Genomic DNA, 24,837 nt, shown 5'->3' with positions numbered 1-24,837 from the left:
CATCATGTTATGGGTATGCTTGTCATCGGTATGCTTGTCATCAAGTAATAGGACTTTTTTTTTTGATACAAATAAATGGAATAAAGCTAAGCACAGGAAAAATCCTAGAGGAAAACCTGGTTCAGTCTGCTTTCCAACAGACACTGGCAGACAAATTAATCTTTCAGCAGGACAATAACCTAAAACACAAGGCCAAATATACATTGGAATTGCTTACCAAGACGACGTTGAATGGTGTGGCCTAGTTACAGTTTTGACTTTCATCGGCTTGAAAATCTATGGCAAGACTTCAAAATGGCTGTCTAGCAATCATCAACAACCAACTTGACAGAGCTTGAAGAATTTTTGTGCAAATGAGCAAATATTGTACAATCCGTGTTTGCAAAGCACTTAGAGACTTACCTAGAAAGACTCACAGCTGTAATCACTGCCAAAGGTGATTCTAACATGTATTGACTTAGGGGTGCGAATAATTATGTAAATTTGATATTTCTGTATTACATTTTCAATACATTTCCAAACATTTCTAAAAACATGTTTTTAGACATGGCAGTTGATCTTTATCAAGGGATGTTATTCAGTTGTTGAAATGCACCTGCAACAAGGATAGCTCAGATGTGCAAGTACCTTTTTACATTTTAAAGATGAATAAAAAATAAAACACCTTGATTAGATAAGTATTCACCCCACTGAGTAAATACATGCTAGAAACACTTTTGGCAGTCATTAGAGGTATGAGTCTCTAACAGCTTTGTACACCTGGATTGTCCATTATTAAAAGAAAAATATTCAAGCTCTGTCAAGGAGTTGGGCATCATGGCTGAACAGCCACTTTAAAGTCTTGCCATATATTTTCAAGCAGATTTAAGTCAAAACTGTAACTTGGCCGCTCAGGAATATTCATTGTCTTCTTGGTAAGCAACTATAGTGTAGGTTTCACCTTGTGTTGTAGGTTATTGTCCTGCTGAAATATGAATTCCTCTCCCAGTGTCTGGTGTAAAGCAGACTGATAAAGGTTTCCTCTAGAATTTTGCCTGAGCTTAGCTCTATCCCATTTATTTTTATCCTGAAAAACTCCCCAGTCATTTCATGATGCAGCCACCACCATGCTTGAAAATAAGGAGGCAGTTCCTCAGTGATGTGTTGTGTTGGATTTTCCCAAACATAAGGCTTTGCATTTAGGCCAAAACATGTATTTTTTGCAGTATTTTGCAGTATTGAACATGCAGGATGCATGTTTTGGAATATTTTTATTCTGTATATTTGTATTATTTTTTTTACTCTGTCTTTAAGGTCATTATTGTGGAGTCACTACAATGTTGTTGATCTGTCCACAGTTTTCTCCCATCACAGTCATTAAACTCTGTAGCTGTTTTAAAATCAACATTGCCCTCATGGTGACATCCCTGAGTTTCCTTCCTGTCCTGCAGCTCAGTTCATAAGGACAAATTAATCTCATGTGTCTGTGTGGTTTAATACATCATCCACAGCATAACTATTATCTTGACCATTCTTAAAGAGATATTCAATGTCTGATTTATTATTTTTACCCATCTACCAATCACTGACCCTCTTTATGAGGCTTTTCCCTGGTCTTTGTAGTTGAAACTGCTTCAAGTTCAATATTTGACTGAGGGACCTTACAGATAGATGTTGTATGTATGGGTGACAGAGGAAGCGGTAGTCCTTAAAAAATAATTTCAACCTCTATTATTTGACAGAGTGTGTAGATCAATGACACAAAAAAAAATCACAATTCGATCTATATGAATCCCACTTTGTAACTCAACAATGTGAAAAAAGACTTACGATACCCATTGTATCTGTTTCACTGTTAAAAAATGAAAAAACAATATCTATCTACTCCCCCCAGTCAGAAATATTTGGACAAATTCATTTGAAGTCTATTAAAGTAGTCAAATGCTTAGTATTTGGTCCCATATTCATAATTTGTTCATGATTATCCATAAGTGTTCAGAAACATCTTCTATTCTTATTTACAATAAAAGTGATGCCAAAATGACACAATACATTATTCACCATTCAGTTCCTATTGGGAAAAACATTATCCAAAACATAATTAAAACAAACTTCAAATGGATCCAACAAGTTTGTAGAGTCAATCGTTTGATGTAGTCATTGCGTGCTAGGAATATGGGACCAAATACTTAACTTTTGACTGCTTTAATACACTATTAGTGAATTTTTCCAAATACAAATAATTCTTCAAATGAGGGCACTAGATACATAGTGTTTTCATTTTCAGCGGATATGTATGAAAATACCCTCATATGAAACATTTGATCTCAAATTCAAAATGCTTGAGGAAAGAGCCAAATGTAAAAAAAAATAAAATAATAATAATTGCTTCACTGTTCAAATAAATGAGGAGGGGAGTGTATATATTTCAGCCGGATCACCCGTGATACAAGTCAGTATTTGACATCCATCCATGTCTGAGGACAATTGGGAGATGACGTGGAAACCAGCCACAAGGGGCAACAGTGTTATCTTCAAGTAGGTTTCGATTTAGTTATGGCGTTGTATCTGCCTCTGATTCCAAAGGTTGCGAGTTTGAATCCAGTAATAGAAAGTTGTTTTTCATATTTTTTGTTTTAAGACTATCGCAAACCTTAACTCTTACCTTAACCATTCAGAGTTAATGCCTGAACTTAACACTAACCTTAACATTTTAGAGTTAATGCCTTAACTTATTCTTATACACTTTGAAATTTGACGTTTGGAACAACTTTGAAATTTGACGTTTGAGAAACATGAATGAACTTCTAATTCTGATGTGAGACTGTGAGAGCTAGAAGCTACATATATGAGTGAGAAAGTTAGACCAAAAAAATGCCAACCTCCCATGCAAGAATCTGCCTCTGATTCCGAAGGTTGCAAGTTTGAATCCAGCGATAGAAAGTTGTTTTTTATATTTTTGTTTGAAGCCTATCCCAAACCTAAACTCTTACTTGTCTCCCGAGTGGTGCAGCAGTCTAAGGAGCTGTCTCAGTGCTAGAGGCATCACTACAGATCACAACCGGCCATGATCGGGAGTCCCATAGGGCGACGCACAATTGGCCCAGCGCTGTCCGGGTTAGGGGAGGGTTTGGCCGGGGTAGGCCGTCATTGTAAATAAGAATTTGTTCCTAACTGACTTGCCTAGTTAAATAAAGGTTAAATAAAAATCATTTTAACGATTGAGACTGTGAGATCTGGTAGATATACAGTACCAGTCAAAAGTTTGTACACACCTACTCATTCAAGGGGTTTTCTTTATTTGGACTATTTTCTACATTGTGGAATAATAGTGAAGACATCAAAACTTGTTGAGAGAATGCCAAGAGTGTGCAAAGCTGTCATCAAGGCAAAGAGTGGCTACTTTGAAGAATCTAAAATCTAAATTATATATGGATTTGTTTAACATTTTTTTGGTTATTATATAATTCCGTATCTGTTATTTCATAGTTTTGATGTTATTATTTTTATTCTACAATGTAGAAAATAGTAAAAATAAAGAAAGACCCTTGACTGAGTAGGTGTATCCAAACTTTTGACTGGTACTGTACATGTGAGTGAGAAAGATATCAAATATCCCCCCACCCCCCCAACAATGCTAACCTTCCCTGTTATTGTAATGGTGAGAGGTTAGCATGTCTTGGGGGTATGATATTTCTGCATCTGTAGCTTTCTCACTCATCATTATTCACAATTCATTCAGGACTATCCGTAATCATGGTCTAGAAGTGTTTAGAAACATATTCAATTCTTGTTCATGATAAAAGTGACTCCAAAATGACATAATACATTATTTTTACTATTCATTAGTATTCATCTGAAACACAACCAAAAAATACAGCAATTGTTTGTGGTACCAAATATGAAACATTTGACTACTTTAATACACATGGAAATGAATTTGCCCCAATACTTTTGGTCCCCTAAAATGGGGGGACTATGTACATAATGTGCTATAATTTAACCTGATATGGATGAAGAAAATACTCTCAAATTAAAGCTGACTGTCTTTGTATCATTTCAAATCCAAAGTGCTGGAGTACAGAGCCAAAACAACAAACAATATGTCACTGTCCCAATGCTTTTGGTGCTCATATGTAAGAAACACTCCATGTGCTTCAGTTTCAATATTCTTGTAAAGAGGGAACTCTGAAAGAGTGGATTGTGAAATTTCAGTGTGTGATATTAATACAAAAGATGAACATTCTCTAACCAGTGAGACATGCAAAGCTCACTCATTGAGAATCAGTTTACATAACAATAAATGTTTTTTGGGGGGATCCTTTGTTTCTGTGTTCAATGTATTGTTATTCATGGTGAGTGCTGTTGCTAAATCTTACTCATCTGGCTGAAAAGGGAGTCTTTTTTTTCTCCACTAAACTCTGTTTTTAGAGCACAGATTTAAACCAATATTGGGGCTGTTGGGACCAAGTATTCTTTCAAAAGCCCTCCTCTTTTATCTTATTATCACTTTTCCATCTGCGTGGGCACTTTGTCTTTCTTCCCCTTTTGGTCAGTAGCTAGCGAGGCGATGAACGTTGTCCATTTATCCATCCTCTAGTCCACACAAGGACACCTGCAGACTCCTCACTCTCTTTACTTTAACTCGCACCCATGGGACACTCTGGCTAATTAGTGTGTGTGTGTGTGTGTGTGTGTGTGTGTGTGTGTGTGTGTGTGTGTGTGTGTGTGTGTGTGTGTGTGTGTGTGTGTGTGTGTGTGTGTGTGTGTGTGTGAAAGTGTACTTGTTGGTGGAAGCAGGAGAGGAGAATGGTAGCAGGGCTCCCTGACCTGGGCAGAAGAGGGGAGAGGGCCTGGGGGAGAGGGGCCTGGGGTGCCCAGCAAGCAGCTTTAGTCCTTCCCTTCTACAGAGAACACTTTGATTTCATGGGGGTGATTATTTTTCTTCCGAATCACTCAAGGATGAAGCCCAAGGAACCAGAGATTGTCCTCCCATTCAGGCCCACCACAATGGGGCAACCCTAGCAAAAACCACTATGAGTTTCTCACTTTCTTTTTTACCTCTCTTTTCTCACCGCTCTTATGGAAAGCAATGCCATACAACTTACTTAAAGAAAGAGTGAAGGGACAGGGGTTGGGGAGGAGATTAGTTGAGTTATTGAGAGACAAGGGAAGAGCATTTAAGGCACAAGCTGGACAAAATCAGCTCCCTACTGGTCTGAAGACATTTTATTTTCTATGTGAGGGAAAGTCAGAGGCCCTGCCACAATTGAGTTCTCAGAGTCTAGCTAAAAGTTTTTCCAAATTGAAATGGGTCCAAATATTTTTAAAGGAGGGAAAGAAGGCCGAAATGGTCTAAATTTAAATTGAAGGTTCGAAGATTTTTTTAAAGAATGGCAATAGGGCTGAAAATGTACAAAATGTTCATGGAAGGGTTGAAATATACATATATTTTCATGATGGCATAAGACATGGACCATGGTCGAGGCAAGAGCACTTTTTTAGTTGGCTTGCAAATCCAAGGTTGATTTTATCTCTATGCTGATAAAATGGTTGGGCTAGAGCACTGTCCTCCTCCAATGTTGGATCAACAATGCACACCATGGCTCACTGACAATTGTATGCAAATGAAGGGCAACTTTTAAACCAAGGTGGCCCTCATCTTGTTCTCGGAACTGAAAACCTTAATCCGACCCACAATGATGAATAGTCTACCCTAATTTGCCTAAATAAATGGAAATTATGCAACTTGCCTATGCCGAAAGTGTGTGAGAACTCTCATATTTCATCTGTAATCCTTGAAAATCCCATCATGAAGAATCCCCAAATCATAATCTTAAAAAACATTTGCATTACTGGTGTTGTGGAACATTTTCACTTCATTGTCAGAATACATCAAGAGACCTCTTTATTTCTTACTGGCATGAAGAACTGATCTTTTCCCTACTAACAACATTTCACCCATTATAACCATGAATAACAGCGTTATAACCGTGTAGATACAGACATGGATTGATATTTGTGACAAAAGACTGTTGTTGGTAATTGAAAGCTCATTGATAAACTTTAGCTTGGCTGAGGGAGCGAGGGGTGAATGGGACCTAACATGCAAGCTTGTTTAAGTTAGGGGTTTAAAGCATGGAGTTGCCCCCCTTCCCAGAAACCCCTGTTTCTCATGATGTTAACAGACAGAGATGAACCCTTCCCTAGAAGAATCTCCTCTTTGAGAGAGAATGTCGACAAATCGTGTTTGTCATTTGAATTATATTTAAATATAGCTGGAAGTGCCCCTAGAAACCATTGCTTCTCTCTATGTTGAAACAAGGAGATTAATCCTTTCCTTTAGCCCTCAACCCTCTCTGTGTGTGAGAGAGAGTGTCGCATATTCGTATTTGTTATAAGCAATCTATTTAAATATAGGTGGAGAAAACTAGGGAGAGTGCAACCTTGCATGATGGTAAAGGGCCAAGGGCCTCACCATATCATACAATGCCATGCAAATTGGCCACTTGGTGGAGCTATAACAATTTATTTAAAATGCAAACTTTGAAAGGTCATGCACCTCACCCCATCCGTGTGACATAGTCCTGAAATTTGGTACTCATTTCCCTCTCCTCACAGTCAACAAATGTCACACCCTGACCTTAGTATTCTTTGTTTTCTTTATTATTTTGGTTTGGTCAGGGTGTGACAAGGGTGGTTTGTTTAGTTTTTGTCTTGTCTAGGGGTTTTTGTACATCTATGGGGTTTTGCTTTATCTAGGTAAATGTATGTCTATGGTTGCCTAGATTGGTTCTCAATTAGCGGCAGCTGTTTATCGTTGTCTCTGATTGGGAACCATATTTAGGTAGCCATATTCCTTGGTTTATCTGTGGGTTATTGTCTATGTGTAGTTGCCTGTGTCAGCACTTAGTTTATATAGCGGCACGTTTGATTTGGATAGTTTGTTAAGTGTTCTTCGTTTATTAAAAGGAAGTATGTGTTCTCATCACGCTGCGCCTTGGTCTCCTCTATACGACGACCGTGACACCTCAAGGACCCATAATGTCCACCATGATGGATTTGTAGATTAAACTTTGTCTGTAGCATCTATGGACCAAGCTCTCTCAAGGCAATATTATATAGCACACATGCTAAGGGATATGAGTCTAGATAATTTGTCAATTAAAGTATGGCTCAGTTTGGCCGCATGGTGACATTATTGGACAGGGAAAAACATTCATGCAGATTCATTGGTTTATTGCTGCCATATTGTTTGAGCAAGAGTGTTGTAAAATGTTGTGTTTGAAGATGTACAGTGCCTAGCAGCAGTGCCTTCAGAAAGTATTCACACCCCTAGACTTTTTCCACATTTTGTTGTGTTACAGTCTGACTTTCAAATAGTTTTTTCATGCCACTGATCTACACACAATACCACATATCAAATGGAATTATGTTTTTAGTCAAATTAAAAACTGAAATGTCTTGAGTCAACAATTATTCGATACAAGAGTCCTTCCTAACTCGGAGAGGAAGGAAACCACTCAGGGATTTCACCATGGGGCCAATGGTGATTTTAAACCAGTTACAGAGTTAAATGCCTGTGATAGGAGAAAACTGAGGATGGATAAAGAACATTGTAGTTACTCCACAATACTAACCTAGATTACAGAGCGAAAAGACAAAAGCCTGCACATAATACAAATATTCCAAAACATACACTCTGTTTGCAATAAGTCACTAAATACTGCAAAAAAATGTGGCAAAGTAATTAACTTTTTGTCCTGAACACAAAACATTATGTTTAGGGCAAATCCAACACAACACATCACTGAGTACCACTCTTCATATTTATAAGCATTGTTGACGCTGTGTCATGTTATGGGTATGCTTGTCGTTGGCAAGGACTAAGGATAAAAAGAAAAGGAAAGTCCTAGTGGAAACAGGCAAAGTCCTAGTGGAAAACCTGGTTGAGTCTGCTTTCCAACAGAAACTGGGAGACAAATCCACTTTTCAGCAGTACAATAACCTAAAACACAATCCCAAATACACACTGGAGTTATTTACCAAGACAACGTTGAATGTTCCTGAGTGGCTGAGTTACAGTGTTGAATTGAATTGTCTTGAAAATCTATGGCAATCTATGTAAACAACCAACTTGACAGAGCTTGACGACTTTTTAAAAATAATAATGGGAAAATATTGTACTATCCAGGTTTGCAAAGGTCTTAGAGACTTACCCAGAAAGACTCACAGCTGTAATCACTGCAAAAATGATTCCAACATGCAATGATTTAGGGGGTTGAATACTTATCTAATCAAAATATATTAGTGTTTTAATTTCCATTCATTAAAAAAACATTTTAAATTTTTCTTCCACTTTACGTTACAAAGTATTTTGTGTAGATCATTGACAAAAAATACAATTAAATCCATTTTAATCCCACTTTGTAACACAACAAATGTGGAAAAAATAAAGGGGTATGAATACTTTCTGAAGGCACTGTACATACCAAATGTGGTGCAGACTGGTGAGTCAACATCATTAAAAATAGTCCAAAATATGCATGTTGCATGATCTGTTTAATTTGGAGTTTGGATATTTGGCAAGCGTGATAAGGAGCACAGATTTAGCTCATTTTAGGGTGGTGTGTCAAATTTGTCCTGATGGTGGCACATTGGGCCCACAGCTTGAACCCCCGCATTGCTGCTTGCAGCTATATTTTGTTATTTGCATTTTATTTAAATATAGGTGGAGAAAACTAGGGATGGATGGATGGTGCACTGTGAATCTGCACTGTTATTAATGGATCACCCAGGAAAGAAGCTTAATGTCAATCATGGTGTTGGAGTTCAACAGACCATTGCATAAAATGACACTTATTCCAATCGCCTATTCTGATGGATAATATGATCAGCTTGTTAATTTGTGTTTAACCAAGAAGAAGTGCACAATAACTTATTGACCCCATCTTAAAAAATGTGTAGCCCAGATCTGGCAGAAGTATATGATGGAGCTTGTGTATGACCTAATATGTTGTCATCAATATGTTCATAATCATATTTCATAATGTGCTATTATTTTACTCAATGATTTTAATATATATATATACATATATATCTTATCCCATCACTTAACAAGACAACAATTCTCACTATAGCCATTGGTTGCACTGATGCACTGCCTTTAAATAACTTAGTAAAAGCATTGATAAATATGTAGGATCTTAATTTGAGCCAGTATACTACAGTTGGAAAATAATACTGCAGCAACAGGGAATGTGAATTATTATGTGGATTATAATTAATGGAAATGTTGGTAGGGGTGATAGATTTTTGTAAGGAAAAATCAAGCCTGAAATTTAAAAGTGAAAATTACAAACTCAGCAGTGTTTTTAAATCTCACATACACTACACATTTTTTGTAATCCTGCAACAGGGTGGTCAGTTTTAGGTCTTACATCTGTACTTCACCCAGAAGGGTGCCAAAACATTAGTTCAGCAATGAGTTATAATGAATAATATGTATTTGGGAGTGTGACTTTCTTTCCTTTTTCAACTTTCAATAGCCATTAAAAATCTTAAATTCATAGAAAAGCAACCTCCAGCATGTTTATGCTGGTACATATGCTTTAATAAGTAAGAGGAGTAACTGATGAGGAAGAGGAAAGAAACTGTCTGATGAGGAAGATGAGAGTAGCCTAACTGTTAACCTCAACATATAATTCATGTTTGAGTTAACAAGAGTTCATCCTTCACAGAAGAAGAGAAGTCCCAGTTTAGTGCGTTAGTTCAGTGTTTATTTAATTGTAAGTGTCCTAAGGTCCTATCGATACATGACACCTGCCTATAGAGGTTAAAGATAAGTGGACCACGGTTGCTTGTCAACAAGCATCTTACTGGCAATTAAATAGGCCACAATCCTGTCCACTAACATTGCTATACGCTCCAAAAATGCTAGGATATTCTGGAACTTGCTAAATAACCTGTTAAGGACGTTATATATATTTCTTAATTCCATTATTTTACTTTTAGATTTTTATGTATTGTGGTGAATTATTATATGCTACTGCACTGTTGTAGCTTGTAACACAAGCATTTCGCTACACCCGCAATAAACACCTTCTAAATGTGTGCATGTGACCAATAAAATGTGATTTAATTTGATTAAAAACTGGTTGAATAAAAGCACCACACCCTTGGTTAGTTGAAAATAAACTGTGAAAAAAGTTAACTAGCCTATCCCTTTAAGAAATAAAAATATATATTTGTGTAGAAATGGGCAGAGCTCTTCTGTAATAAATGATTTAGAAGAATGAACAATTGGGCCTATTCATAATCAATAGACCAACGCTATTATACCATCAGGTTTTTAGGGAGGTTTTCACCAATTGATGAACAATGTACGTTATAACACCACAAGAAAACAACAAACTGTGGGAAATAAACATTTACTTTTCTTTAAAAAAAAAAGATGTATTGTACAGTATACAATATCCACAATCTTTAAGTATTTATTATGAACACATATATAAATAAAGACAACACAAAATGCTAACCGGATTCTATTTACAACGCATGTTGCGTACTGTGCAAACTGAACGCATTCGCGTGCGGGTGGCCGTTGAAAAAGTTGAAGTAGTGATGGTCAAGTCCTTGCACTGGTGACAGGTAGCCACCATGGTGCTGTTGCGTCGGTGCGGAAAGCGGCACCGTTGGGAACGAGATGGTCGGGCTGCGCGCCGTGCTGTGCCAAGAGAAGTGTCCGGGTGGGCTCTGCTGAAACACGGAGTCGTTGGGGCTGTGACTCTGGAGTGACTCCGGGGAGGAGTGCAACTGGCACAGATAATCTGCCTGGTCTGGAAACGCGCCCAGGGAGCCGAACACCGGCTCGGTGGCGACCCGGGACTTGGACTGAAGAAAGGCCAGGATCCTTGCGTACTTGATGTCTTTGGTCTCAACCCTCTCCTCCGTGGTCAGGTAGTGCACCAGGTTCTTCATGCACTCGTGGTAGCCGTAGTGGAAGTAGTTGGCGAACTCCCCCAGTAGCTCACCTAAAAGGAATGGGAAGAAGGTGACGATTAGAAAACACACAAAAACTCAAATTTTCTTTAAGCTATTACATTCAAATGTGAGCATATATTTACGATATAGACTACAGTGATGATGATTGATGTTACGACGATAAATATGTCAACGAGACAGCCGGAATGGAGTCAAGGAAGGTGGAACAGGATACGGATGCGCTCTGGGTGAGAGCCCCGGGTCTGTGCGCTTTGGAGCGGACAGGAAAACGCACCCTTTTCTCTGCCTCGGGGGAAGTCTGCAGAGTGGAGCGCTCGTAGATACTGAACTGTCATCTCCAGAATCTCGGCCTTCTCCAGCTTTCCAGAGTTCTATCATCAGAAAAAAAAGATATTAGAAAAATAATATTACGTCGTTTAAATACACAAAATCAAACAGATGGCAGACATTATGCAGGCTACGCTATTTGTCACGCATAGCAAGGATTTAATAATGCAATAATAAGACATATATTTAACCAATATAAAACGTTGAATAAGATAATTTAGGCGATTGTTTATGAATTGGGAATAAGATTATTTAATTGTACAACTGCATGCTACCTGTTTCGCGCGCGCCATTGGCACGGTTTTCCCCAGTTCGTTTAGGCAGCGGTTGATGCGATCTCGTCTTCTTTTTTCTATTACTTTATGGGAGATGGGAGTTCTCTGTTGAAAAATAACAACGCAAATGATTAGACAAACAAACATAATCAACAGTAGGCCATGTCTAAAGTGTATAGCTCTAGAAACCTAGAACAAAAAGCTGATTGATACTAGAATGAAGACGAAACTACTTGGAAACCAAACGGCAAAGAGACGTTGCCTTGCCTTGCCTAGCCACCTTGGTGCGCTTTGGTGCACTAGAGCGCAACAGCGCTACTGAGCATCACATGGGCCAAGGCAGGTGCCAAAGCTCAAACACAACCATGGAGTATGGCACTAATGTGCTTCGAACCGTCAATTATACTATTGCAGTGACAACTTCAGCCACTTTTCTTCTTTAAAATAATTATTTACATTTTTTGTCGTTTTTGCTAACTCAAATGTGTACTGTATTGGTTACGTTTTCGCTAAAGTGCGCAAAAGCATAGTAGGCTATCAGATCAATTTCCATGGAACCAAATTTCGCCTTTGACTACACATATACATAATGATGGTACATTATGAGTACCAAAGTAAAATATTGTAATAAATATTAAAATAACGACTAGAAAAGGCCACGGTTTCCGAGTAGGTTTCCATCCCAGAGCGCAGAAGGGGAGCCTACCTTGCGATCCTTCATCTTGGATGCCATCCTTTAGCAAAGTGCCGATAAAGTTCTAATTCAAAATAGTAATGCCGTGAGGCAGTTTGGATGTGTTCCTTAGCTTGTAGACTAGGTAGACTGAGAGGTGAGCTGAGAAGCTTCCCCTTATAAAGCGATCATCCGAGGGACTCCAGCATTCATGGTCTAAATTATTCCGTAGGATTAAAGAGCAAGCTTCTAGTAAATGTGTGCATTTAGGATCAGTTAAAGAACAAGTAAAAAGTCTGAAGCCATCGGCTAGCAGGGGGGCAGACTTGCTTTGTTCATCCACGTGGCTGTTCAAAAGACATGCACGTGATTGCTTTTAGAATATTATTTGCATAGTAACAACCCAGGCGGGAAATGTGAATTGAGCGTTGGGTTCGCCTGATCCGACCAGGCGCAATGCGCGCACTGAAAACAAAGCCGCCGAAAAAAGACCCCTCTTTTTTCCAACTCGCGTTTCTCACACGATCGCCTGTTTACAAATCCCAGCAAGCGAACTTAACTTCCACCCAAGCCCTGTCTGAGTTTTAAGGCCTGTCCAGTGCCATTAGAGTAATTAAGTAAGCCTTTAATAGGCTGTTCCGCCAAGTTCAAGGGAGATCTTTTGGAGACGGAGTCCCCCGTTTGTTCTCCTCGTTTCTCACACGACTTGGTGACACGTCCATCTTTTATGAGAGATGGCAAGCTTTTTGTTTACATTCTTTTTTTCGTGTGAGTCCTAGGCAGGTGTGTGATGGGCCTGGCACACGAGCGTCGCCTGCGTACCGGCCGGCGTCTCCAGCAGTCTTTGGCACACGAGGGTTACCCACCACTGAGGACTCTTTGGAGAGGCTCAATTTGTATCCTATTATCCTATAAGAAAATGTCTATTGAGTCGAGTGAATAGTTTCATTGGCCTAAATTTTAATAATGCTGTGAAAGAAAAGGGAGAAATAAAGAAGAATGCAGCTGGTGTGAACGTGCATTATCCCCGTCACCTGCGTCAGGGGTAGCCTGGAGACCCCTATTCATTTGCCTAATTTCGGTCAACTTAACAAACTTTGGGAGAAATTATTCTGGTATTGTTGTGAAGGGTGAAGCTTTCTGATCGAATTAAGAGCATGTTTTGATCCGGTAAACGTCATTAGAAAGAAAGAAACAATCGCGTTTAAAGGGGCCTGGGTAATGCGCCAAGTGGAGACGCCAAAGCGCAAACTTCACAAAGGAGCCTAGTAAATACCACAGGGGACTTTTGTACCCTCACATTGCTCAAGTTTTCCCCAACAAAGGGCATTATTTTATACTTGAATACATTTCGTACAACAATTGTCTATTTTCTTCAAACATATTTTCACAGCAAGTTTAACAACAGGTTTATTGTGTACGCTCCGTCTCACAGATTCAGCCTTGGGTCTCATGCGCCAAAACCGTTTGCTCGTCTGCTTTTTTTCATCAGGACGTTTTAATCTTGAAAGTTTCGCCGTGTTTCATATAATTGATCCTGTGTGCAACTTTGGAGAGAAAAAAAGAAATAAAAGAAATGGAGATTAAATCAAATATAAAGGATCCCAGGACTTCTAAAGTGTTGGAGACTTTTATAGCACCACTAGAGAAAGGCGCCGTTGAACAGGACTAGGGCATTAAATCCCATTACTTATATTGTGTATTTTTTAACACGTCTTTATACATGTGGTCTTTGAAATAAGAACAACAACGTTTTTAAGACTTTTTATTCAGTTTTATAGTATGACTATTTTCTGTCGAAAGTCTAAAACGAGACTTTAGGAACTATAAACGTTGGTTAAAGACGATGCGTCATAGAGTTTTCTTACCGATCATTGACACGTTTTATAACTACATTTTATTTTTTCAAACGTTAAATTACATGTTTTCTAATCACTGTGGTAAAAATTGAGTTATGAGTTTGATTAATGATTTGTTATTGTCATTTGTACGATTTACATAGATGTAAAACAGGCATGGTGCACTGGTGGATGTTTGGGTACTAGGACTACTGCGTCTCCATGCTGTATACTCCATATACCATAATGCTCCGTACTATACACATTTTAAATGTTCAGATCACGTGGGATGTTTAAAATAATGATATTAATCTTTTCATATGGCGTTATTTGTTCAGTATTCTAACCACAATAAAACAACTATCATATTCAGTCATCTGATGTATGAAGCCTAATTATTTATTAATACCATAAAATACAATAACATAAGGGGAGCTCAGATTGTATATGAGGTTCTGCATTAAACGAAAATAATACGTTTATAAGAGCAGATCAAGTCCATGACAAACTCTAATATTTTGCAATAAATAAAATAAAATGTAAGCACCATTATATAGGTAATGTAAAATCTACCTGGTCTCAGAGCATTTCATTTTATTCTGTATGTAAATCAGAGACACACCATTTAGTATGATATGTTACATTTTGTATGGGATGTATTCATTTTTGGATGTCCATGATATGTTATGAATTACAATTCAAATTATATGTTACAAATTTGAAAAATGTATATGTTAAGAATTTGCAAAACGTACAATATGTTTCAAATTTGGTTAGGTGGCTAACAATAATGTTAGCTAGGTTAAGGGTTAGGGTTAGGGTTAAGGTTAGGGTTAGTTTAGGAGTTTGGTTAAAGGGTTAAGGGAAGGGTTAGCTAAAAGGGTTATGGTTAGGGTTAGGGGAAGGGTTAGCTAAGGTTAGGGTTAGGGGAAGGGGTAGCTAACATGCTAAGTAGTTTGAAAGTAGCTAAAAAGTAGTAAGTAGTCAAAAAGTTGCTAACATGCTAAAGTTGACCACGATGAGATTCGAACTCGCAACCTTTGGGTTGCTTGATGTTCACTATACATGCTCACCCATTCACCCTGACCAATCATCCTACTTTCGTTTTTGCGTTAAGTAACCATCTGTTTTATGTAACCATTCAAAACGTAACATATCATACTAATTTGAGTGTCCCAGATTTACATTTACTATGTTACGTCTAGTCTGTGAGACCAGGCTGGTAAAATATGCCAATAGATTATTATCTGAGCAACATAATACCACCAACAGCAAACACATAGTATTTTATTAAGAAAATGCACAGTTATACATTAGGAGTTGAGTCATATTAATTTTCAATGCAAATAATGCAAATAATGCAAATAATCAGAGACATAGTTGTGCTATTGACCAATCAAAGCTCACTATAGCTTCCAGCCCCTACTAGACTAAGTGGAGTTGCAATTTTAAACCTAGCTTCCTTTTCCTCTGAAAACCACATGTAGAAACTCTGCTCAGGCGTTTCTCTTACGCCTGCTACGTTAGGTTAAACCCCTACTGGATTAACTGTTTATACCTAACACTACCAAGTATGCTTGCTAGCACCCACACGAGGGCAAAGCTATCATGGTTATCCAAATGTTTGCTGAAAGTTAACATGAGTAGGGTTGATCCAAGCGTAAACAGTTTAGGTGCAATGGCAGGTTAAAGTGGGTGAAAGGAAGAAAAGGTCTAGGCTACAACCTGAATCCATGTAAAACAAAATCATATTGGCAGCGGTTGCATCCCACTGGGCACAGATGTCAGTTCAACGTCCAGTTTTGATTTAAATTTGGTTGTTGTTAACTAATGTGAATTCAGCAAAACATGTCATCCTGTCATTGGATTTAGGTTAAAAGTTGGGTGAAAAAAAATCCCATAAATCCCATAATAAATTGCATAGACTCATTCTGTCTGCAATAACAGTGTCTAACATGATTTTTTAATTAGTACCTCATCTCTGTACCCCACACATACTATTATCTTTAAGGTCCTTCAGTTGAGCAATGATTTCCAAACACAGATACAACCACAAGGAGCAGGGGAGGTGTTCCAATGTATCACAAAGAAGGGTACCTATTGGTAAATGGGTAAACAAAAAGAAGAAGGAAAAAATACATATTAAATATCCCTTTAACCATGATAAAGTTCATCAATACACCGAGTCACTACAGAGATACAGGCGCCCTTCCTAACTCAGTTGCCGGAGAAGAGGGTAACCGCTCAGGGATTTCCTTCCTCTCCGGCAAACAGTTGCAGAGTTTAATAGCTGTGATAGAAGAAAACTGAGGATAGCTCAACAACATTGTAGTTTATCCACAATACTAACCTAATTGAAAGAGTAAAAAGGATTAAGTCTGTACATAATACAAATATTCCAAAACATGCATCCTGTTTGCAACAAGGCACTAAAGTAATACTTCACAAAATGTGGTAAAGCAATAATTTTTTTCCTGAATACAGTGTTATGTTTTGGGTAAATCCAATGCAACACATTACTGATTACCACGCTCCATATTCTCAAGCATATTTTTCATAAATGTAATCGTTATGGACTGAAGAAATGGAATGGCTTCAAGCACAGGCAAAATCCTGGAGGAAAACCTGGTTTCTCTGCTTTCCAGCAGACACTGGGAGATGAATTCACCTTTCAGCAGGACAATAACCTAAAACACAAGGCCAAATACACACTGAAGTTGCTTACTAAGAACAGTGAATATTCCTAAGCAGCAGAGTTACAGTTTTGACTTAAATCTGATTGAAAAGTTATGGCAAGACCTGAAAATGGTTGTCTAGCAATGATCAACAACCAATTTGACAGAGCTTGAAGAATTTTGAAAAGAATAATGGGCAAATGTTGCACAATTCAGTTGTGAATAGTGCTTAGAGATTTACCCAGAAAGACTCACACCTGTAACAGCTGCCCAAGGTGATTATAACATGTATTGGCTCAGGGCGTTGAATACTTATCTAATGAAGATTAGTCTTTTATTTTTCATAAATGTTTAAGGCACTGTATCATAATCTCCCTGCATAATGTTATTATTGAATATTCCAGCAAGTACCATCACGTAAAATGAGAATCAACCAATGTTTCTCCCTAAGTACAATTTAACACACTCATCAAACGAATGTACTAAACCATGCAATTTTTATTTTTATTTTCTTTCATTACAATAATATTCTACTCAAATAGGTTAAAAACCTAATTCTAAGAACTGCGTAGGCATATGAGGTAGTCAATGTTTTTAACCTATTTCTGAAATTATTAGTTGATATAAGAATGATTCTTACAAAACAAAAAAAATTCCAGTCCTTATGGTAATGAAGTGTCAGCCACTGGACGCTGCGTTGTCATGCGCTGCGCTGTGACCCGCAATGACCTATCGTGAGTCCCAGACGCCAATCCTTTAGCTTCTCGCGCCACCCTGAGTCTGATCTGCCTCAGTTCACACGCTCACCATTGTGTGTGAAAATCAAATAAATAAGGAATACAAACAGAAATAATACATGGTGAAAATAATGATGGTTGAATGTAAATCATCAATGTTACCATATTACCGTTTTTTTTTCAATCAATTTGGCACATTTTTTAGATGTATGTGGTACTATATTAAAAAAAAACGAATTACAAAACTCTAAACTGATAACAATTGTAATGCCCTATCTTTTGATTGCGCATTCTTTGCGTTTTTCACCGTTTTTTCCCTGAGTCACTCATGCAAAATCAAGTTATTCTGTGAAATACCATGAGAACATTTTGTTTAGTCACCGATTCATCAGATAATGAATGATAGGCTGACCATTTAGTCATCTTAACTAGGCTACAATTTATTCAATGGCTTTGGTGTTATTTTTAGAAGTATGCCTATGTGGGGAATTTTCAAAACTCCAAACTGGTAACCCTTGTAAGACAGCAAGCCTTGTATTCAAAATATGGTATTGTGTATTCATATTGTTTGGAGACATCTTTCACCACACAACCTTTGATCCAAAATATAAGTTTACTGTGGAATACCATGAGAACATTGAGTTAATCACCAAAACACAGCATAATGATATCTTCTCAATTGAGTCCTTTTAACAACCATTTTATCCAATAGCAAAAAATGTGTTTAAAAATTGCCCTTTGAATATAATATGCTACAGTACTGTAAATTACAGTACATTACACTGTTTTCACATTACACATTGCACTACCCATAAACATTTCCTGAAAATCAAATTTCCATAATTTCTATGCCATGTGTGGTCAAAGGTGTGATCACTGAAGACATCATTCACAATCAGTGATGCAACAAAATAAATGTATTGCTCAAATATAATGACAACATAGGTGTACTGTAATCAAATGAAACAAATTAAAGCCTGACAAGCCTCTTTTGAGGATTAGCAACACCGGAGGGTTTGTTTTATTTTTAGGGCAGCCATATTCTACAGGCAGACTGCGGTCCAGATCCGAACCCAGAATGGGGTCAATGCGGACTGCGTGTTTCCCGACTTTAACAATTGTTTTTATTTTTTAGGAACTCAGTGTAACCGTTTTCTTCGTGAGAAGGAGAGTCGGACCAAAATGCAGCGTGTAGATTGCGATCCATGTTTTAATGAACAAACGTAAAACACGAATCAATGCAAACACTACAAAATAAAGAACGTGATGAACGTAACGAAAACCTAAAACAGCCTATCTGGTGAAAAACACATAGACAGGAACAATCACCCACAAACACACAGTGAAACCCAGGCTACCTAAATATGGTTCCCAATCAGAGACAATGACTAACACCTGCCTCTGATTGAGAACCATATCAGGCCAGACATAGAAATAGACAAACAAGACATCCAACATAGAATGCCCACCCAGTTCACGTCCTGACCAACACTAAAACAAGGAAAACACACACGAATGATGGTCAGAACGTGACAGTACCCCCCCTCCAAGGTGCGGACTCCGGACGCACAACTTAAACCTATGAGGGAGGGTGTGGGTGGGCATCTGTCCGCGGTGGCGGCTCTGGCGCTGGACGTGGACCCCACTCCATAACAGTTTTAGTCCACCTCCTTAGCGTCCCTAGATCGGTTACCCTCCTTAAAGACCGCTCGGGACAGAGGGGCAGCTCGTGACTGAGGTAACTCGGGACAGATGGGTAGCTCAGCCCTGAGAGGAAGCTCAGCACTGAGAAGAAGCTCAGCACTGAGAAGAAGCTCAGCACTGAGAAGAAGCTCAGCACTGAGAAGAAGCTCAGCACTGAGAAGAAGCTCAGGCAGGTGGTTAGATCCGGCAGATCCTGGCTGGCTGGCGGTTCTGGAAGATCCTGGCTGACTGGCGGATCCGGAAGATCCTGGCTGACTGGCGGATCCGGAAGATCCTGGCTGACTGGCGGATCCGGGAGAATCTGGACGACTGGCGGATCTGGGAGAATCTGGACGACTGGCGGATCTGGGAGAATCTGGACGACTGGCGGATCTGGGAGAATCTGGACGACTGGCGGATCTGGGAGAATCTGGACGACTGGCGGATCTGGGAGAATCTGGACGACTGGCGGATCTGGGAGAATCTGGACGACTGGCAGATCTGGGAGAATCTGGACGACTGGCAGATCTGGGAGAATCTGGACGACTGGCAGATCTGGGAGAATCTGGACGACTGGCAGATCTGGGAGAATCTGGACGACTGGCAGATCTGGGAGAGTCTGGCCGACTGGCAGATCTGGGAGAGTCTGGTCGACTGGCAGATCTGGGAGAGTCTGGTCGACTGGCAGATCTGGAAGAGTCTGGACGACTGGCAGATCTGGAAGAGTCTGGACGACTGGCAGATCTGGAAGAGTCTGGACGACTGGCAGATCTGGAAGAGTCTGGACGACTGGCAGATCTGGAAGAGTCTGGACGACTGGCAGATCTGGAAGAGTCTGGACGACTGGCAGATCTGGAAGAGTCTGGACGACTGGCAGATCTGGAAGAGTCTGGACGACGGGCAGATCTGGAAGAGTCTGGTCGACTGGCAGATCTGGAAGAGTCTGGTCGACTGGCAGATCTGGAAGAGTCTGGACGACTGGCAGATCTGGAAGAGTCTGGACGACTGGCAGATCTGGAAGAGACTGGTCGACACAGACTGGCTGCTCTGGCTGCTCCATGCTGACTGACAGCTCTGGCTGCTCCATGCTGGCAGACTGCTCTGGCTGCTCCATGCTGACTGGCTGCTCCATGCTGACTGGCAGCTCTGGCTGCTCCATGCTGACTAGCTGCTCCATGCTGACTGGCAGCTCTGGCCGCTCCATGCTGACTGGCTGCTCTATGCTGACTGGCTGCTCCATGCTGACTGGCTGCTCCATGCTGACTGGCGGCCCTGGCTGCTCCATGCTGACTGGCGGCCCTGGCTGCTCCATGCTGACTGGCGGCCCTGGCTGCTCCATGCTGACTGGCGGCCCTGGCTGCTCCATGCTGACTGGCGGCCCTGGCTGCTCCATGCTAACTGGCAGCTCTGGCGGCTCCTTGCAGACTGGCAGCTCTGGCGGCTCCTTGCAGACTGGCAGCTTTGGCGGCATCCTGCAGACTGGCAGCTCTGGCGGCTCCTTGCAGACTGGCAGCTCCATGCAGACTGGCAGCTCTATGCAGACTGGCAGCTCCTTGCAGACTGGCAGCTCCTTGCTAACTGGCAGCTCTATGCTAACTGGCAGCTCTATGCTAACTGGCAGCTCTATGCTAACTGGCAGCTCTATGCTAACTGGCAGCTCTATGCTAACTGGCAGCTCTGAACAGGCGGGAGACTCCGGCAGCGCTGTAGAGAAGGCAGGCTCTAACAGCGCTAAACAGGCGGGAGACTCCGACAGCGCTGAAGAGAAGGGAGGCTCTGGCAGCGCTGGACAGGCGAGGCGCACTGTAGGCCTGATGCGTGGTGCTGGCACTGGTGGTACTGGGCCGAGGACACGCACAGGAAGCCTGGTGCGGGGAGCTGCTACCGGAGGGCTGGGGTGTGGAGGTGGTACTGGAAAAACCGGACCGTGCAGGCGCACTGGAGCTCTTGAGCACCGAGCCTGCCCAACCTTACCTGGTTGAATGCTCACGGTCGCCCTGCCAGTGCGGCGAGGTGGAATAGCCCGCACTGGGCTATGCAGGCGAACCGGAGACACCGAGCGCAAGGCTGGTGCCATGTAAGCCGGCCCAAGGAGACGCACTGGGGACCAGCTGCGTAGAGCCGGCTTCATGGCATTAGGCTCGACGCTCAATCTAGCCCGGCAGACACGCGGAGCTGGAATATACCGCACCGGGCTATGCACCCGCACTGGAGACACCGTGCGCACCACTGCATAACACGGTGTCTGTCCGGTCTCTCTAGCCCCCCGGTAAGCACAGGGAGTCTGCCCAGGTCTCCTACCTGGCATAGCCATACTCCCTGTTAGCCCCCCCCCAAGACATTTTTGGGGCTGCCTCTCAGGCTTCCATCCGCTACGTCGTGCTGCCTCCTCATATCTGCGCCTCTCAGCTTTCGCCGCCTCCAGTTCTTCCTTGGGGCGGCGATATTCTCCAGGCTGAGCCCAGGGTCCTTTACCGTCCAGTTCTTCCTCCCATGTCCATTTCTCCAGGTGGTGCAGCCTCTCCCACTGCAGCTGCTCCTGCTGCTTCTTCTCCTGCTGCACCTTTGGGCGGCTACACTCCCCTGGTTTAGCCCAGGGTCCTCTCCCGTCGAGGATTTCCTCCCATGTCCAGAAGTCCTTATTGCGCGTCTCCTCGCGCTGCTCCTGCCTGTTGACACGCTGCTTGGTCGGTTGGTGGTGGGTGATTCTGTAACGGTTTTCTTCGTGAGAAGGAGAGTCGGACCAAAATGCAGCGTGTAGATTGCGATCCATGTTTTAATGAACAAACGTAAAACACGAATCAATGCAAACACTACAAAATAAAGAACGTGATGAACGTACCGAAAACCTAAAACAGCCTATCTGGTGAAAAACACATAGACAGGAACAATCACCCACAAACACACAGTGAAACCCAGGCTACCTAAATATGGTTCCCAATCAGAGACAATGACTAACACCTGCCTCTGATTGAGAACCATATCAGGCCAGACATAGAAATAGACAAACAAGACATCCAACATAGAATGCCCACCCAGTTCACGTCCTGACCAACACTAAAACAAGGAAAACACACACGAATGATGGTCAGAACGTGACACTCAGTCGGGCTTTCAATTTAATGCAGTTTGGGGTTGCATGGGTGAGTCGCCAGGTGGGGCTTGGTAACTAAACCGATAATTTACAATATCCATACCGTTGCCACCTAGGAAATTTGTGGCAAAGGTATCTTCTCAAATAGTCGTTGAGTACCCCTTGGTATAGGAGATGCATTTGTTACATCCTATACAGTAGACTACATCTCTGATTTGTAAATATATATACATATTTTTACTTACTGTGAAGTAAAATCCTAATAGTTATCATCATAATCAAAATGCTATGGAACCTGTTCACCGGATGTACTACCTGTCCCAGACCTGCTGTTTTCAACTCTCTAGAGACAGCAGGAGTGGTAGAGATACTCTGAATGATCGGCTATGAAAAGCCAGCTAACATTTACTCCTGAGGTGCTGACCTGTTGCACCCTCGACAACCACTGTGATTATTATTATTTGACCCTGCTGATCATCTATGAACATTTTAACATCTTGGCCATGTTCTGTTATAATCTACACCTGGCACAGCCAGAAGAGGACTGGCCACTCCTCATAGCCTGGTTCCTCTCTAGGTTTCTTCCTACGTTCTGTCCTTTCTATGGAGTTTTTCCTAGCCACCGTGATTCTACACCTGCATTGCTCGCTGTTTGGGGTTTTAGGCTGGGTTTCGGTACAGCACTTTGTGACACCAGCTTATGTAAGAAGTGCTTTATAATTGATTTGATTGATTGTAATGGCAGGTTGTGAGCAAGTTGAGAAATGTGTATCTTACAGTTTCATTATCCTTATACAGTACATACGTAAGACAAATCATCAGAAATAGGGGTATTGGCTACTGTGAAAACGTAGGACAGTTATGTATTCCATTTCTGCCGCATGCAACATTGTACTAAATCACCTTTTCCACATGACTTGTAAACTGATGCTGTATCTCCTGCTTGACATTAATCAGCTCACAGTGTGTCATTGACATTTAGATAATGAGTGGAATATATTATTAAATACAACCCAGGTATTTCAGAAGTGCATTGTACATACACAACACTATAATTCATAATGGTAGCAACAACACTCTAAAAAATGTGGTGTTCTACAAGGGTTCTTCTAAGATCATTAAAGTTTGAGAAACCTTAGGGTTCTTGGCACTGAAAATTACCCCCAGAAGGTTCTTCAAGAACCCCATAGGAGGCGGGGTTCATTGAGGAACCTCCTTAGTTGGTGTTTTTTTGTTGTTGCAGGAACCCAACTGCCCAACTGAAACATTTGGATTTGAATATGAAAGGAGAGCAGGCTCAGACACTTAACTGAAAAATGTAAAGATCTCCATTTAAGGTAAGGCTTGTCCCTTATATGATCTAAATTGATATTGTTTTATGATGATACCATCTTTTCATATTTGTGCAAATCTTTGTAAAACAAAAAATGGACAAATTTCAATTGACAAATTTCAAATTTTAAATTTCAATATCAATCAAGAGGTAAGAATATGTATACTATAAGAATATGTTGAAGGCTAGCTGTATTAGGTAGAGGTGACTGAACTGCTCACTTTTGTGTCTGTAGGTATATAGAGGAGGCATACAAAGGTATGTCAATTGGTATTGGTATGTACCATCCTTCTCCCTTACCTCTTCAATGAAAATCCCATAGGCCTCTCTACATTACGGACAAGGTATGTGCATGAAAAACATTATCAAAACAGTTTTTTTCATTCACTAAAAAAACCAAGGTATCGTGTGCATGTTCTGTCGTGTGCATGTTTTTTAAATTAAACATCTGTACTATTTTTAGGGATTCACAGACTTCACCCTCCCTACACCTCTGATGACTGTATGTCACGACCGTCGTACGAATAATTGGACCAGCATTTCACATTTTATTGATCGTAACATTTCCTAAACAACGCTATAACGATCGTGCCCTACATAGGCACTCATACAAAACAATATCCCACATCGCAGGTGGGAAAAAGGACACACTAAGTATGATCCCCAATTAGATGTAACGATCATCAGCTGCCTCCAATTGGGAACCATACACACACACACACACACCAACATAGAAATATAATACCTAGAAACCCCCCTAGTCACGCCCTGACCTAAAACACGCAGGGCGTGACAATACAACAGGAAACTTGTTCGATCACCATACAATGCAAACTCACTCATTCTGGCTATGGATATGGAGAACATCAACACATTAACATGTCACTAAAATCATTATTAACACTGACAACTAAAATATTGTGTTACTGCTATGCATATTAATAATAATAGGGCAGGGGGGATAGTTCAAAAACGAACCCCAAAAGGTTCTTCAAAATGTTTTTTGAGGATCCATTTAAAGGGTTATTTGAATAACATATAGGGGTTCCCCCACAGTTTCAATTTGAAGAACCCCTAAAAGATATTCCAGGAACCTTTTCTTTTTAGAGTGTAGAGTGAATCTTTCCACTTTGTCCTATTGGAGCACACTGGTGGATGGAGAATAATGATGTAGTACTTACAGCCACATCCATATACTCATGACAAATTGATATGAGGT

The 24,837-nt window shown here is 40.6% G+C and overlaps 1 protein-coding gene across 1 annotated transcript; it reads right to left on the bottom strand.

Moving 5' to 3' along the window:
* Nucleotides 1-10,390: 10,390 nt before the first annotated feature.
* Nucleotides 10,391-12,410, bottom strand: helt (helt bHLH transcription factor). The gene is made up of 4 exons (XM_021619056.3): nt 12,292-12,410; nt 11,586-11,690; nt 11,258-11,354; nt 10,391-11,012 (listed from the first exon to the last, which is right to left on the bottom strand). Exons 1-4 carry the CDS (start codon nt 12,316-12,318, stop codon nt 10,528-10,530), a joined length of 714 nt encoding a protein of 237 aa, XP_021474731.1. The 5' UTR covers nt 12,319-12,410; the 3' UTR covers nt 10,391-10,527.
* Nucleotides 12,411-24,837: the final 12,427 nt, after the last annotated feature.

Source organism: Oncorhynchus mykiss, chromosome 10 (assembly GCF_057628025.1).
Source record: "Oncorhynchus mykiss isolate SJ-2025 chromosome 10, ASM5762802v1, whole genome shotgun sequence".
In the NCBI taxonomy this organism is placed as follows: Eukaryota; Metazoa; Chordata; class Actinopteri; order Salmoniformes; family Salmonidae; genus Oncorhynchus; species Oncorhynchus mykiss.
The sequence above is the reverse complement of the archived record's forward strand: the minus strand, read 5'-3'. Positions and strand labels throughout refer to the sequence as shown.